The 16,719-nt window shown below is 36.4% G+C and overlaps 1 protein-coding gene across 3 annotated transcripts in view; it reads left to right on the top strand.

The window, feature by feature from the left end:
* Positions 1 to 15,692, top strand: part of LOC122806985 (gonadotropin-releasing hormone II receptor-like) — a 360,507-nt gene extending 344,815 nt beyond the window's left edge. For 2 of the 3 annotated variants that reach the window (XM_044077849.1, XM_044077848.1), the window contains exon 5: positions 13,827 to 15,692. In XM_044077849.1, coding sequence (XP_043933784.1) covers positions 13,827 to 14,257 — 431 coding nt within the window. In that variant the 3' untranslated portion in view covers positions 14,258 to 15,692. The remainder of the gene's footprint in view (positions 1 to 13,826) is intronic. The other variant, XM_044077850.1, reaches the window with a different exon arrangement.
* Positions 15,693 to 16,719: the final 1,027 nt, after the last annotated feature.

The following is a 16,719-nucleotide window of genomic DNA, read 5'->3' as shown; positions in this document are numbered from 1 at the left end:
TGATAGAACCCACTCAGTCAAAATAGGGGAAGCCACCTCTAATAGTAGACCCAAGTTTGCAGATGACTGCAAGCTGGGCACTGTCATAAATTCCCCTAGTGATGTGAACATACTCCAAGAGGGCCTTACCCAAACTAATGACTGGTGCCAGAAACATGGCCTCAAACTGAATGTCAATAAATGCATCATTATCCCTTTTGGGGAAAATGGCATCCCCACTAATTATCACATTAATAATCACATACTAAGCACACAATCAGTTGTGAGAGACTTGGACACCCAGGTTGATAGCAACCTGACTTTTGACCACCACATTACCTCCATTATATGGAAGACTTTCTACATGGCCCAACTCATAAGTAAGGGTATTTCATCCAGGAACAAGGAGGTCATGACATCCCTGTACTTCTCCCTTGTCAGACCCATTATCAAGTACAATGCCCCCTTCAGCATGCCAAGCACATTTAGCAGTTGGAGAGACCACAGAGGTTCCTGACCAGGAAAATCCAGGATCTCTAACACCTATCCTATACAGATAGGTTAAAAGCCCTGTCCCTCTACTCAGTCTCATACAGACTGCTCAGATGTGACCTGTGTCTGGCATACAAGGCCATCTCAGACTCAGCTTTGAGGAGAAGGTTTATTATTGTAAAATTGTATTAGTCTAAAAGTTTGCTTTGTAAGAGGTAACTGTCAATTTAAAGGGGTGGATTACCTTGCTAAGTGCTTGGGATGTCAAGCATACTATGTTGGTAAAAATGAGAGAAGTCTTTGTAAGAGAATATATGAACATTAGTACCAGATCAGCAAGCAAAATTTGAATAACCCTTTGTTTAAGCATTCTACAATGTGGCACATTTATAAAAAATTTGGATTTGCTACATTGGAGCAAATAAAGCCAAATCCTAGGGGAGAAGAGATTAAATCTAAACTGGAAGAAAAAGAAATGAAATGGCAGCTTAGCTTACATGCTTCAAAATTTCCAGGTTTAAACAATAATATTAGATGATTTTATTAAGAATCATTTTTAACTTATTTTTTAACCACTTACATGTACAATCTATTTATAATTGTTCAATGATGTATTTGAATTTTAGTTAGGATACATAACGTTCTCTGCTACCATTTCATATGTACTGTTCCTTTAAGATCCTTTTTAGTTAATCAACAAGAAATGTTCTTCTGTATAAATGGATGATCTTGACAAAAGGATGGTGATTCTTATGAAGTCCTAGTGTTTTATGATGAAAGAGCTTAATCTGTTTGAATTTTTGTGGTTTAATATTGTAATAAAGTAAAAGTAAAGTCCGCTGATTTTTCTTGGGGAATTTTATACATACAGTGCTTTTTTGTAGCAAAAAGGTGGTGCTATGCATATGTTGCATCATTTGGGTCAACCCCACCCCACCCAGTCCCAACCCCTGCCCTGTCCCGTCCCCCCAAATACTTCTTTTTTTCTGAAAATCCTGTTTCATGAAAAAATAAATAAATAAAATCTTCTCTCTTAATAATGCAATAATTGAAGTCACTTCTCACAGCAAATTATTAAGTATGATAGATAAAGATAGTGGATAGTAATCTTAAATTTTACCTTCAGTCCTGCATTATCCTTATGCTGATGGGTTCACCTGTCCCAGTTATGTTGCTTTGAAGAGCTCCTGTTATATCCTTTATTCATGGGGTTCCAAATGAAATATCTCAATATTCAATATATATTACACAACGAGTTAAAATTTGAAACTGACAAATCATCAAGTGTACGTGTACTGTGTTGCAAAAACCCTACAGCTGTATTTAGAAATAATTGAAATGAGGGCCTGTCCTGATGGTGAAAGGCCTGGCAAGTTTCTGGACAAAAGGTCAAGACTTGCAGGCAACAAATATCCATAGCAGGGGTCAAGGTGACTGGCAAGCAGGTTATGCTCACTGGGAAAATATGAATTAATGAAGAGTCCCATCACTTCTATGAGCAATTTTACTTATTAGTCCTTTGATTGATGATTGGGAGAGTAAGATGAGTGAATTCTTTGACAAAGTGAACCCTCTTAACTGTCACTGGAAAAGTGGAGTAGAGTTCTCTCTACAATTTCTCAAGGGGAGGTGTGCAAGGTGAGAGATGATATGCCCTGTGGTGAAGCCTGTGACCTGGATGGGGTTAATGTAGAACTGTATAAATGCCTTGCATCAAATTTTCTATGGGTTGGTGAATATTTTAGATATTCTAGACTTGCAAGATGATTAACCTTCTCTTGTACATCTACCATAATAATGGCTATCCCTAAACCCAGGAAAGATACCTTAGTGGACACTGGTTGCAAACCATTGCCTGGTTTCTCTTATTAATGTAGAGGTTTATGTTTATGTTAAAGTCCTAGCACAGCAGATTAAATCTCTTCTGTCATAATTTATCTTTCCCACACAGGCTAGGTTTGTACTAATTTGGAAAATTGAGGATCTTTTAAGGACAGTGCTCCTTTACATCAAGACTGCAAGGGATAGTTGAGCCTGCTCTGGTGGTTTTAGTTGACTTTGAGAAGGTTTTCAACTTGGTTAGATAGTTCTTTGAAGATAGCCTCCCAATCTGTAATTATCTTGTAGTGAAACCCCCCAGCTCAAGTATATGTTTAGGCAATGGTTTATTGTCCAGTCCCTTTAGTTTGTACAAGGGCACTTGCTAGGGTTGTCAGTTTCCTCATTCTTTTTTCTTTTGACTGTATAACCCCTAAATAGGTTCCTTCAGCAGACTAGGTCCATTTATGCGCAATCCATGCATGGGATAGTAAGGGCTGTACTTATGAATGATTATTTAATCCTTATGCAGATCCCAAGAAAGGATCTCATTGAGATAGCTGGATGCCTGGATTACTGAAAAGCTTTGATATAATTTCTGGGCAGTGTCTCAACAAAGCCAAAACAGAGATATTTGTGACTAACTCACAGACTGAGACTGAAGGATGAGGGTTTGGATCCCCCCCATTACATGGTTGTGGTCCCGTCCCAGATATTTAGTGTTATACTTTCATCAACATGTGAATTTTATGATAATATTGGATGCCTAGATTCACTTCTCAAACTTTACTCTCAAAGTGAACCCCTTGACATCCATGTCTGAAAAATATTATAAAGAGGTTATGATTGGTGACCAAATCATAATTTTCAATGTTGTAATCATTTTTGTGAATTAGAGTAATATTTAATAAATTGTCCCTGATCTTCAGCTTTTGTCCCGTCATAACTTGTTTTCTCCAGAATTCTTGATCAAAGAAATTAAGATACATGTCCTATTTTTCATGCTAAGAATGGGCATCCTCAAGACTTTACAGTACAGGAAAATGATTGCTTCTGCTTGTACAGAAGTCCCTGCTGTCTGCATTTATTCTATAGTTGTCTGGGAAGTGGAGAACAGAGGGTAGAATGAGTGTAAGGAGCGGAAAGCACACATATTTTGTCAGGAAAGGGTCACAATAATTCACATTGAGACAGCCATATAATTAATGGCGCAAATGATGACAATCTCAGATGAAAAGGTGGAGATATGTAACATACAGTATGATTAGTGAGTGATCTGAAATGTGAAGAGCCCCAGTCACATGGAAAATTTAAAGCAGTATGCACCCAGTACTGCTTGCTCTCACAAAATTGTCAATTACTGAAGACAACATGTCGCAGATAAGTACTGCATAATATTGTGCTTTACAGAATTTCTAAAACTGAAGAATATCAACTACAAGTTAATAATGACCTCTACATCCTACAAAAAACGTTATGTAGTTCCATAAAATAATCAGTCCTTAAGCTGATGGAGTTTTAAAGAAAATTCCAAACTTTTTGCATATTTTCATCAAATGAAGTCTGCCTAATTCGTTCTTTGCTTTGAGTGTCAATGGCCAATGTTCATCCTCGTAACAGCCACGAATGAATGTATCTTGCAGGATCGAAGTGTTTGAGTGGAGGGCCAACCAATCGTATGAAGAGAAGTGCAGAAACAGTTCTTGTAAGTAATGAGGTTCTCACTGGAGTAACAATTAGATTAATTTGCAAAAACCCACGTTCGCACTCATTCGATGAAACTGGAATACAACTAAGAGCATGCAATAGTGGCAGCAGTTTTTGGACTGTTTTTCAATGGGCTACTGACAGAATCCATAAATTGTGTCTCTTTCTGATAACTGTAGATTTCTACAGATGCCCCTAATTTCCTTTTCACCAAAGGTTAAATAATTATGTACATACTTGGGCCATTGCTTTTAATCAAATATGCATGCCTGTTGTGCAAATGTGGCATTGTCACAGTCAAGTAGCCTTCTAGACATTGATTCATGAAGTTTTGTGCAAAACACAGTTGGATCAAATGGAGGATCATTTTTGCTATTCTTGCTGTGAAGCAACATGCCACTGAACTGGAGATTTTGCATAGCCATTGCAGCCATCTCATAATAGTGACCTGGATTTGTTTGCCTTTCTTTGAAAACTTGAATGAGCATTTGTATCTTGTCATTTGCTTTGTACAAATTGATGTTGTGATCTTGCAATTCCAAGCTTAATTCTGACAGTTCTTGAAGGGAGTCGCACATTAAGCCAAGAACTAGCACAAACTCTGTTGATGTGATTTTTCTTTGTAAACCCTCATACATACACCATTCCATTCAATCACATGATGGACATTGTTTGGCTTCCTCAAAATGTTTAACCAGAACTTCGTACTTTCACCAAACTGCAAACATGGTATGGTAACTTGATGCCACCCATTGTGTGCTTAAAATTCAATCAATTTTTAGCATCTGAGTGTCTCTCTTTTGCACACATCTGTAATTCTCTGTTATTTTTTGGTGAGGAATGGTATAGCACATAGAGCTTATCAACGAAAACCTTAAATCTGTTAATGACCAAAACTTGTTTGATTAGATCCCCGACAGAGAGTTCCAATCTGTGATTCATACAGTGCCAAAATATAACTGATGGAAACTTGTCTGTCATTAGCTTCTTAACACCACTTTTACATCCTAGCATAATGGCTGCACCATCACATGCAACTCAAACCAAGTTACATTTCAAGTAATCCTCTGTTAAACCATGAGATTTAAGGTACTCAAGCAAAGAATTAAAAATCCCTTCCACTGTTGTGTTTTGCAGTTCATTTAAGTCCAAAAATAAATTTACTGCTGAGATCATTCTGCTGTCAGCAAGACAGGTATGAACATAAACAATGAGCGTCGATTTGTTGCTCAACATCATTGACTCATCAATAATCAATGATATTTTGCTAATGGATGTGACAGTCTGTTTGGTAAGAATTTTTCTCATTTCATCACTTATGTGATTAATGATATTGATGCATGCATCAGTAGAATGAAGAATGCATCCCATATCAACTCCATTTAGTTGTTGTAAATGAATTTCAGACTCAAAATTATGAAAGTATTGGTTTTCTTTTGTCACTTTATAGGCAATACAAAAAATGCTCACCATGACAGTTTTTTATTTTGCCTGGGCCTTCAAAACCATCTGCTCCAGAATCTGTTTGTCTACTTCTTCAAGAAGCTTTGTGGCAGCTATGTGACTCGCAGATTCCTTGTGGTTGAATATTTTTTTCTGCAGGGATGTTAACTGTTGCTGTCGAGTTTCACCAAAGGAAGTTATCAAGTCATTGGTCCATTCCTTTGCAATTTTGAGACCCTTCTTAGTCTCTACCCCTCACACTATGGCATATTTTACATCCAAGTTTCTTATTGTGAATCAACAGCCAGCTGTACTTATTGCAGTAGTCATTTTTCTGGTCCAAGGTCCAGCAGTCAGGCCAGTCTGTGTCACCAGCAGCCTCATGAATGGCATTAAAGCATAAAGCAGAAGCAATACTTTGTAAGGATTCCACCTCCATAGCACCATCTGGCTCATCTGCAACATTAGTGCTTGAAGCACAAGCAACATTTGGCATAGGAACTATCCTCATACCATCACTACAAATTGTGAGATTTGGATCATCCTCGCTCAGTTGCGGTCATTTATTTATAAGGCATCCTGTCCCAGAAAAGTAACTAGTAATTTTGGCCACCACTAAAGGGTAAGAGGACTAGTATTTAGCAGCATGCTTATAGGTTTGTGTAGAATGAGCAGTGACTCACTGAAGTATATTCCTGACTTCAAACAAGAGGACCATAAACTCTTCTGACAATGTAGAAGCTATTAAATGTAATCAGTGCTCTACCAAAATTGTACTGGTTGAGAGGTATGAGTCCTGACCCACTCTGCAGTCATATAAAATGCATCCTAATCAGTAACACTGCTGTACATGCAAAATGAGAAGTACTGACCTTCACAGTACAGGAGCTGTAAACATTAGGCACTCTATTCACAATACCATTATACAGCTGCTTACATAAATTATATTTTTATGATTTAAAATATTCCAATCATCTGTTTTAAAAATTGGAACTATGAACATTCATAATAGCACTTTTTTGCTGAAGAATTTAAAGAAAATGGGGATAAAATAAAAAAAAATAAGCTAGATAATGTTACAGTTGTATGCTGCTGTATTAAATTATCTACAGGCTGCAGCCAACCCCCCTCCCCAAAGAAAGAATTACATTTCAAAGATTTAAAAAATGTGACACAGTCTTCTGAGCTTCTGACAAAAAACTCTTAATGAAAGTAGTAGGCAATAAGCATATAAAACACTTTATATTCAACTTTCTGCCCTAACACCCTTCTACCATGTCCAAACTGACATATTGTTTAGCTGATAGGCGGCACAATTAATTTCTCACAGACATACTTTTATTCTCCCTATTAATACCTGGCTGTATCTCTTTACCTCTCAACTAAATTGCTCTCCTAATGACAAAATCTCATCTCCTTCCCTATCTTTACCATTTCAGAATGAATTTATGTTATACATTTATGGACTCTTACTTTCCTGTCATGCTGTAATACCATTTTTGTAGTCTGTACTTTATTTTAATTTCCTGGGCTAAGTCTGTAAAATGGCTGAAAGAGATCAGTGTTCTACCACAGTTAACAAACTGAAATAAATAAATAAATAAAATACAATGCAATACAGGTAGATATTTAAATGTATAATGTCATTTCCATTAGTGATGATACATACATACCACTGATTAATTCCTCTTTCTCTATTATTTAAAAAAGAGCCAACTTAAAAAAAACATAAACACCCATACTTTAATTAATCACACCTCTATTCTTAGTGCCTTTTGTTATGTTTCAACTTCCTTGTTTTCACCATTTGCCCTTTGATAAACCATGGAAAAATGGGAAAAGATGACCATTTTGACCAGTATACACATCACCCTATAAAGGACACCACGTTTTATATTATCTGAAATGTCTTGCCATTTATACAGGTGGATCCCTTCAGTGCTACTTATAGTCCTTGAACCCATATGGTTACATGCACATTAGTCAAGGCTTTAAACTCCAGAAATTAATGCATTTAGTTTCATTATATGTTACTGATTATTTTATGAAAAGAAACATATGCCGATTATGAGCTTTTCATAGAAAATCTTTTTTTTTTATCCTTGGGTTCACACAAATTCTCAACTGTTAATATTCTATTTGCAGAACATGTAGCAAAGTGTCTCTCTACTATTTACAACACTCTTTCACTATGACTTCTATGGCTGTGTCTGCACCCAGTTCCTTCAGTGCTGTTAAGCATCACTGGCTACTACCAACAATATCACAGAACAAGTGCAAAATGACCACATCCTAGCTATCTCAAGAAATGCATGCTCCTGTCCACTGTAAGGAACGTTACAACAGCTGCTGTCATGGCTACAACAGTTAACTGAAGCAAGTCTTATAAATGATAGTGTCATATCTGGGTGGGTAATCAGCAGTAAAGTATTTACACAGAGTAGATTATGTTGGATTATTACAAAGGGCAGTTTGACTTGTAGTGGCACATGGTACAGCAAATCAAATATATTCTTATGAGGCCACTGTCAACTGAGCCCAAAAAAGATTTACTATGAAGTTATTGTCAGGCTGACACCCATTCCCTATTGCAATATTCCAAGCACACATTTGTTTTTCTTTTTCTTAATGTAACCTAGGTAATTTATTCCTCAAAGCCAGCAGGCACCGCGTTTGTAGATGAAACACTGAAATGCAAAGTTGTTTGCCAGCAGCAATCTCTTCATTAGTCACACACCTCCTTTTCGTGTAATTATTTACATGACTTTTACTTCTGCGGTGCGGAGATTGTGCATATTGACTGTTATTGGTGGATAATGACAGAAGTTTGAGTGGCCTTTTATGGTGAAATGTTCTGAATTTATTGCACTACATATTAATGCAAAGCAGGAGGGAAGTCTCCCTGTATACTACGCCTGCAAACATCTATGCACTCCTATAGTTCATGTCAGTGCAATAACAAGGAACAATTGCAGATATGGAATTGTATAGTACAGCCCTAATGAAACTAATCAAAGCATATCCCAGGCACAACTGTATCAAATCTGAATGATTTCATTCCACACAAGTTATCGAATTAAAATAAAAAGACAGGAAGAAAACAGTAAAATACTGCTTGACATTTGGTATTGCACAAAAGCAGAAGTAATAACTTAAGTAATAATATCCCCCTTAAAACATGCATTCTATTCTACTATGCATAATAAGTGAATTAGCTTTTCCAAAACTATGGTATAAAATATCACAACATCATAATCACACGGTTATTTTGCCTCTAACTGCACTCATTACAATGCAAAATGGTTACAGAAATTTTTCCCAGCTTCTTCCAAGAGAAATACAGTCTTCAGGGTGCAAGGGAGCAAGAAAGGCTCACTACAGCAAAAAAAAAAAAAGCCACTACATTTTCATATTTCTTTACTGAGCCTGCACTGAATAACAGTGATAAACAAACGTACAAACCACTGACTATTTTAGAAGCTAGGAATGTCACTTTCACTTACAAAGTATATCAAATTCAGTTTAGAAAAAAAAATCATTCTTTTGGGCAGCATGGCACTTTGATTTAGCATCTGAAAATATATACCAGTCCAGAACTAAAGCGATCGAAACTAAAAGAAGCAAAGCAGAATGTAGTATAAAATAAATATTGTGCTGTGCAGTATAGACAGGTGCATATTGGGAAATAACAGCTATTTAAACAGGATATACACTTACATGCACACACACACCTACTTATTACCTGCTGCTTCTTGCACACACTCGGCTTAACACGCACTAGGAACATCCTTGAATAAAAATCCTTCCACACCTGGGAAGGAGGAACTAGTTCTGTCCTCCTTGGGACAGCATGTGATGAAGAACTGGATGAAACAAAAGAGTCTGATTGGAAAGATAAGGAATGACCCCTGGAAAGGAGGACTTTTCTCCCACTGCCATCTGTAACCTTGATGTATGATTTTCAGAACCCATTTGTCTGAATTTATCTGTTGCACAAGAGAAAAATGGTGATTCAAACATTCTAGAAGAAAAAGGGCTAGGGTGGGAGAGGGTCACAAGGTCTCTTGAACAGTCAGTCAGACTTGTAGGACTGCTCATAGTTTTGGGACGTTCGAGACTTCTTTTTGGAACCCCTTTGCCATTTCCTCTTGTTTATCTGTATTTTGTTGAGTCTGTTTACTCTGCTTTTTGCCAAAAACTGGATGAGGAAATAGAAAATCTTTAGGAAATTTGGAAAAGGAGGGTTGAAAATCTTAAGAGATTCTCTGGATCAGCTTCCCATTTCATCAAACGTTTTGATCACCTCTCCAGCAAAGAGGCCAAACACTAAATCTTTATCCAAAGGTGAATTTAAAATCTTATTTTAAAAATCATCTGTAACAACTCACTATTTTCTGAGGGACTGAGAAACCTCAGTATTCTCCCACTGAAAACATTGACACATTCTAGCAATGGTCTCAGAGAAAAAGAAACCTCCACAGGGAGAATCAGAAACTGAGTTTTCCTCTGAGTCTGAATCAGAAATCTGAGGGAAAAAGCTTGTTTCCATCCCTGCATCTTCTTGTTCAGATTTAGAATCATGAATCTCTTCAGGAAAAGAGGTATCCCTCCTTCTTTTACCAGAAACTACTTTACATGAAGTCTTAATATCCTGAATTAAAACCTGAGCCAGACTCAGAGGAGGAGTAGATTCATGCTTGGTTTTCCATTTCTTTTTGACAAGAGAAATGGGGCCACCCGGCCAACCATGTTAGTAATGGCAGCAGCAGCTTCCCCAGGGATGGGCACAGTGTTCTGACACAACAGGAAAACCTTCCCTGTTCCCTCTCCCAGGACTGACAAGAGTAGCTCCCCCTTCCCACAGAGAAGACCCTAACAGACACAGATGACATGGCTAACCCCTGATCCATAGTGGCTGTAGGTGCTACACCACAGGGATCCAGAGTAAAAGGTGAATTGTCTGCGGTACAACAAATGGCCACAGCACAGTCACTGAGCAGCTGAGGCAAATTGCTTTCCTACTGTGGTGGCAAAGGCTGTTTGCTTAGTTTTTTTTTTTTTCTTTTTGTGGCTGGAAGAAGGACTAACCATTGGACTGGTACCCTGTTCCATGGTCAAGACAAAAAATGGTGCGTCTTTCCCAGAGAAGATAAGCAGCAAACATGAGTAAACACTACCAGTCTATAAAAGCTACTGTTTTGACAGAAAAATACAGTATAAAGTACTTTAAAACACTATGACCACTCACAAAGTTAAAATAAATACAATTTCTCCATAGAAGAAAATGTTTTCAGTTACTTTGCTCCACTTTTAAACTGACAGGAAAAAAGTGCTCCATTTAAAATTATGTTACAGTCTAATATTAGACAGTCCATTAAAACACAACACTCCTACCTTTAAAATAACTTTCTTGAAGAGAAAAGTGATAAAACAGCAACATGAGTAAGATGTAAGAAAATGGAAGGTTTTTCCCCAAAGGAAATTTATCTGCCCAGCAAAGGAATGGCACAAGCCGACCATCAATCCTCAAAAGACTTAGAGGTGCATAGTCTTTGGCAGCAGTAAAGCTCTGGAAGGCTTTGTGCCTAAACTTGTAGTTTAGTCAGCTCAGTTCAAGCTGCCTGGCAGTTTGGGTGTGCAGAAAGTGCCCTGAAGCTTTAGAAGCAGGCTGGCTGTTATATCCTTGGCAGGATAGAACCCATATAGCTAAGGCTACTGCAGCAGTGATCAACGTCTACAAGTGTCTCTTAATGCTGTCATCATGTTTTACACATGTCCATGCTGTATTTAACACTTAAAAAGATTCAAGTAGGTTGCTTTCAGATGCAGAAGGCCATCTGCATGCATGTTAAGTGCACCTCTCCATCGCAACCACAACTGTGTTTACACATATACATCCTATGGCTGCTATTAGCCAGAATGAATTGTATAGATGCAGTGTGATAATGTACTTGGTCTAGTAAGTTGGGTATGGCTGGGCAAAGCTATCATTGAACAAAAGAATATTCTGAAGTATGTTAAGTCATGTATGTTTGCACCATCTGCATTCTGCACAGCATATATGACAAGAAAGTGCTTCACAATCACAAGTCATTGTCAATCAGTAAGATGCTTCTTGGACATATATGTGTGCCCAGTGTGCTAAACCTGCCTTGCAAATACCTCACAGAACAGCATGTCATGAAGCACTACATCCATGTTGCTTTCCATCTTCAGTGTACTACAGTCCTGCTGCCAACCAAGGACCAGTAGGGGGTACACAACACTTGTTATAAATCTGCATTTAATTTCAGACTCTTATGATCCCACACATTTCACAAAACACAAGTAATAGGAATTCTAAACATCTTGGCATTTTGTATGGTCTTTTCAAATCCCACACTAGAACACCAGCAAGGTAATGTGCTTTAAATTCTGCATACACATTTGACATTGCTAGTCAGAAACCATTAAATTACAAACTCAGAAGCTCCCAGAAAGAGGTTCATCTTAATTCGTAAGTTTTAACTAAGCTAATGAAATGTAATGTGCCTGGCTGTCATGGTAGACACTCTTTCATCTAGATCCAGTTAAGTGACCTCTAAAATCCATTAACAATAAACTACCTTAAAAAATGCTAGTGTTACACTTACTATAAAAAGAAAGCAAAAATGACTCTGTATCAAACATCCATTTTAGGCTAATAGGCTTACAGATTACACTGCTTTTTTATGATGTTGCTGTTCCTTCATAGTCTGCACCCCGCAGTCCAAATGCCTTCGCCCTTCAGGAATTCAAATTCCACAAATGCAGAAGAGGAAGACGTAAAGTCGTAAACAATCAGTCGCATAAATGTAGAATTGCCTGTATCTGTGTGACCGAACACAAAGGGCATTCGAGCCCTTAAAAAGTAAGTTTTTTTTTCTTAAATTAGAAAATTAATTTTCTAGCACAGCAGCATGGATCCCAGTACACCCTGTAGATATATATATGTGTGTGTGTGTGTGTGTGTGTGTGTGTGTGTGTGTGTATATATATGTATACAGATATACACACACATGAACACACATACATACTAACACATATTAGTCTATGTCAAGTGCTTGATATATAAAAATTTCAGCATGTAGACATTAGATACCAATGTTCAAATCACAAAAATTCCACAAAAAAAAAAAAAAAAGATACAGGGAAAAGACACCCCCCCACACACCCCTTCCTACTTGCATATACCCACTCTGAAACTGCACTTCATTGGGGAAAGGTCAAATTCACCACTGTACTGTAATTTCACACATCCCAACAATGAGCAATGTTCAAAAAGTGAATTTTTGAACTATTTAGCCATTATTTCAAGTGCTTGAACTTTTGACAATTCAAGTACTTGAAGGGAAATTATACACACATGCACGCACACACACACAAACACACACACACACACACACACACACACGCACTCACACACATACACACACAATGTTAACATGTGATATACGATTGCTGAAATAGGAATGTATGTGTTTTAAGTGCACATCTGCTGTACAACAGCTCAAATAAAGTGAAATAGAAATATTGCAGATTGTAAAGTACTTGAATTATTACATTTTTAATTAAACTTCAGTAAAATGGAATATGTACTGCTCAATAACACCACAAACTGAAAGACAGAATCTGCAAAATGAAATGTCTTTTTTCAATTATAGTAAATGGAGGTTCCTAATGGATCCCATTTTTTTTTACTTTTGTGACAATTTTGGTGTTATAGCTTGTAATTTGTTTTTCTTTTCTGTCCTTCTTTTACAGTTTGTCCTTTCCATCCTTTCAGTACCATCAAGTATGTAGAATTAATGCATTAAAAAGGATTTAAAAATGGAGTAGTGTTAGAATCAAAACAGTGAATGTAATCATTGGATAGTTAAATAAGTTACTCATTTTTTCTAATTCTGTCAAGCAGCAGTTGTGAAGTTTAATCTTTAATTTTCTTGTATACATGTATAGCTGAACTACAAATGTCAACGTAAAATAATGTTATATACTGTAATACGTAATACATACTTTCTGGATATTCTGATTTTTTTAAAAATTGGCTAAAGATTAATAATAATTCTGAACAGCTTCAACTATAGCATGTAATGGAAGAATAATTCCAAAATGATTTAATCCATAGAATAAAAAAAAAAATCTATGTAGAGAAAATGGTCATCATACCCCATTTGTATATTTCTTCTATTATGGTAAATTTATAAATATAGATTTGGATGCTTTGCAAGATTAAAATAAATATTTATTGTATGAAGGATTTTCATTTCAGTTATAATTTGTGAAAATAAATATCCACTGTAAGAAATGTTTAATTTCAGTTATACTATTGCATAATAATTCTTTACTAATGACTGTCCTTTTCTTAGCAGCTCTTGCAAGAAGCAAAAATGACCACATTTCCAAAGCAAGAATGAAAACATTAAAAATGACAATTGTGATTGTTGCTTCTTTCATAATCTGTTGGACACCATATTATCTTCTTGGATTATGGTACTGGTTCCAGCCAGAAATGATCCAAAAAATGCCAGAGTATATCAACCACAGTCTGTTTTTGTTTGGATTGCTGCATACATGCTCTGATCCTATAATCTATGGACTATATACACCATCATTTCGAGAAGACATGATGACATGTTTCCAAGGAATGAAAATGGAGGTTGTAGGGTCAAGTGAGAGACGGAAGGAAAGGTCTGCCTCCATGATGAATATCAGAGATTACAGTCTTAAGAAGAATACATGTTGCCAGGTAAATGTCACTGTAGCAACAAGTGGAACAATTGCACATACCATCTTCTGAATCAGGGGCATTTAGAAGCACACCATTCAACGAAGACACAGTTTAAAATGTTTCATTTTCCTTCATTTTAAATGGAATATTTAGTTCCTTTACACATATAAGACACAATGCGTACTGAGAAACTAATCATTCAATGGAGGAAGTAACGCTTACTGTCAACTACTGATATTTTTCATATAAACATAACATAGTATTTTCTTTTTAAGTCCAAACTATATTTTTTAACAGATTAACTTTTAACTTTGTGTCAGGGAAACAACTTCTATTTTCCTATTTTTTACAGGATGAGCTAAATAAATATTTTAGCTTCAGTCTGCAATGTGCCTATTGTTTATGTCTGTGCAAGTTAGGTTTTGCGATGACAAATTATATTGATTATGTTTTTTCTAATGTCTTTTCCCTTTAAAATAAAAATGATACCAGCAATAACTCATAGAAATTTACAACAGAAAACATGACTTTAGACATCTTGATTGGTGATTTATACTATCAACTATGAGATGAGAGACATGCTGTGCAGACAAAAAAATGCAAACAAAAAATATACGGGAAATTAATAAATTTGCATAGCAGATGACATTACTAAAATGTTCTTGTGTTTGTCAGAATCTAATCAACAAGAGAAGAACAAAGATTTTAAACAAAACAAGGGTGGATGTAATGATGTTGCTGATATGCAATGCAAGAAAAGCAACAAAATGAATAGTGATAGCTTTCAAACCAAGTAAGTAATTGTTCCTCGCAAGGTAACGACAGCCTTTCCGGGAAAGCTCCAAGCGCTAGAGGACCAATCATATCTGAAAAGGTTGCATGTATGTTAAAAAGTGATGATTTTTATTACTGTCCTGTGATGACATCATACTAAACAGAAAACCTTGAATCAAAGAATTTTTGCATTTGAATGCAAATCTGTGGTCAAAATAGAAGATGCAATAATGCTGTGTCAAATAACTTATTTCACTTACGTTTAAAAAGGGAGGTTGCAAACTGTCACTAACTACACATAAATGTTATGTTATTGCTAATGCACATATCAAAATGTTTTTTATTATTATTATAACAAGGAAGTCCAGGATGAATGTTTACAAAGTGGCGATCTTTAATGTTTTTCTGTGTCTAAGGAATTAGTATAACAAACTCTGAGAACTCCCAAAGTAAACACATATAAATAATGCAATAATGATGATGCAGATATGGTTTAATAATATCTTGTTTATTATGTTTTAAAATACTTGAGTAAAATCAATCAAAAATGAATCTTGTGCTTTTTGAATTTGACTTGGCAAAAAATGACTTCATGGTACACCATCCTTCTGCTAAGAACATGAAGACTTTCTTCACTGATGAAGTTAAACTTCTTCATTGTATACTATTACTCTCTTAACAAAATAAGACTTTCTCTGCTGATGAAATTAAACATCTAAACATGAGATGATTCCACAGTATGTTAGACTCTCTTCTTACAAGAAAATATTTCTTCAGTAAGATTTTGACATTTCCTGCGTACACTTAGCAATCTCCTTGTATATGAATTTCTGAAGGGGATGGATTTAATTGACGACATTAAAAGGAAGATGTAGCAAAGGTGAGCAGTGCCAGATATTAAATGATTATGTCACAGCACATCCATATTTAATATGTAATAGCTTTTGCAGTTTTATTTAACACTGACTTTAAATTTCTGTGTATTACTAAAGTATTATACGGAAACCACCACCAATGCACATTTAACAATAGCATCTATATAATGGTCCTTTATCCTATGACTGCTAGTTTGATGTGTTTAGCCCCCTGGGAATATATAGTTAAATTATCTTACAACTGCATGTTCTCTTCAGCTGACAGCCTCAATATATTCCCTAACTACATGCTGAGTCTTAAAAAGGCACATCATAATACTGTGTGGGTGTGTGTGTATATGTATATATATATATAAAAACACTTTATAAGCTCAAAATCCTGAAATATTGACTTTCAGAATCTCAAGCCTATAAAGTCGAACGGACAGAAATCGCAAACCCAGAAACATCGAACCCGCGGTACGGACAGCGTGTTAGGTGAGTGTTGTTTATTTTAGGGTTTTGGGGAGGGATTGTGTGTTTGTGAGTGTATTGGGACATTTTATGTGTAGGTTAGGGTTGGTAGGTCAGAGTGTGTGTGTTAGTGTTGGGAGTGGTGGTGTTTGTATGTCTGTGATGTGTGTTTGTGCATGGGGGTGTGAAATGTGTGGTGATGGGTTTTCTGTGTAATGGAGTGTAGTGCAACCTCAGAGTTAGTATATATTAGTGGGGGGTGTAGGGGGCTTGCTCCCCTGCATATAGTAAGGGTAGGTGTGTGTGTTTGTTTAGTTGTGTGCGTGTGTGTTGTATTGCTTTTTTTACAGTGTCGGGAGGTGTGTGTGTTTGTGTTTGTATGTGTTGCGTAGTGTGTGCTGTGTCTTTTTGCAGTTTTGTGGTTTCGGG

This window comes from Protopterus annectens, chromosome 7.part0 (genome assembly GCF_019279795.1).
Source record: "Protopterus annectens isolate FY-2018-M chromosome 7.part0, PAN1.0, whole genome shotgun sequence".
NCBI classification, from domain to species: Eukaryota; Metazoa; Chordata; order Ceratodontiformes; family Protopteridae; genus Protopterus; species Protopterus annectens.
The sequence above is the reverse complement of the archived record's forward strand: the minus strand, read 5'-3'. Positions and strand labels throughout refer to the sequence as shown.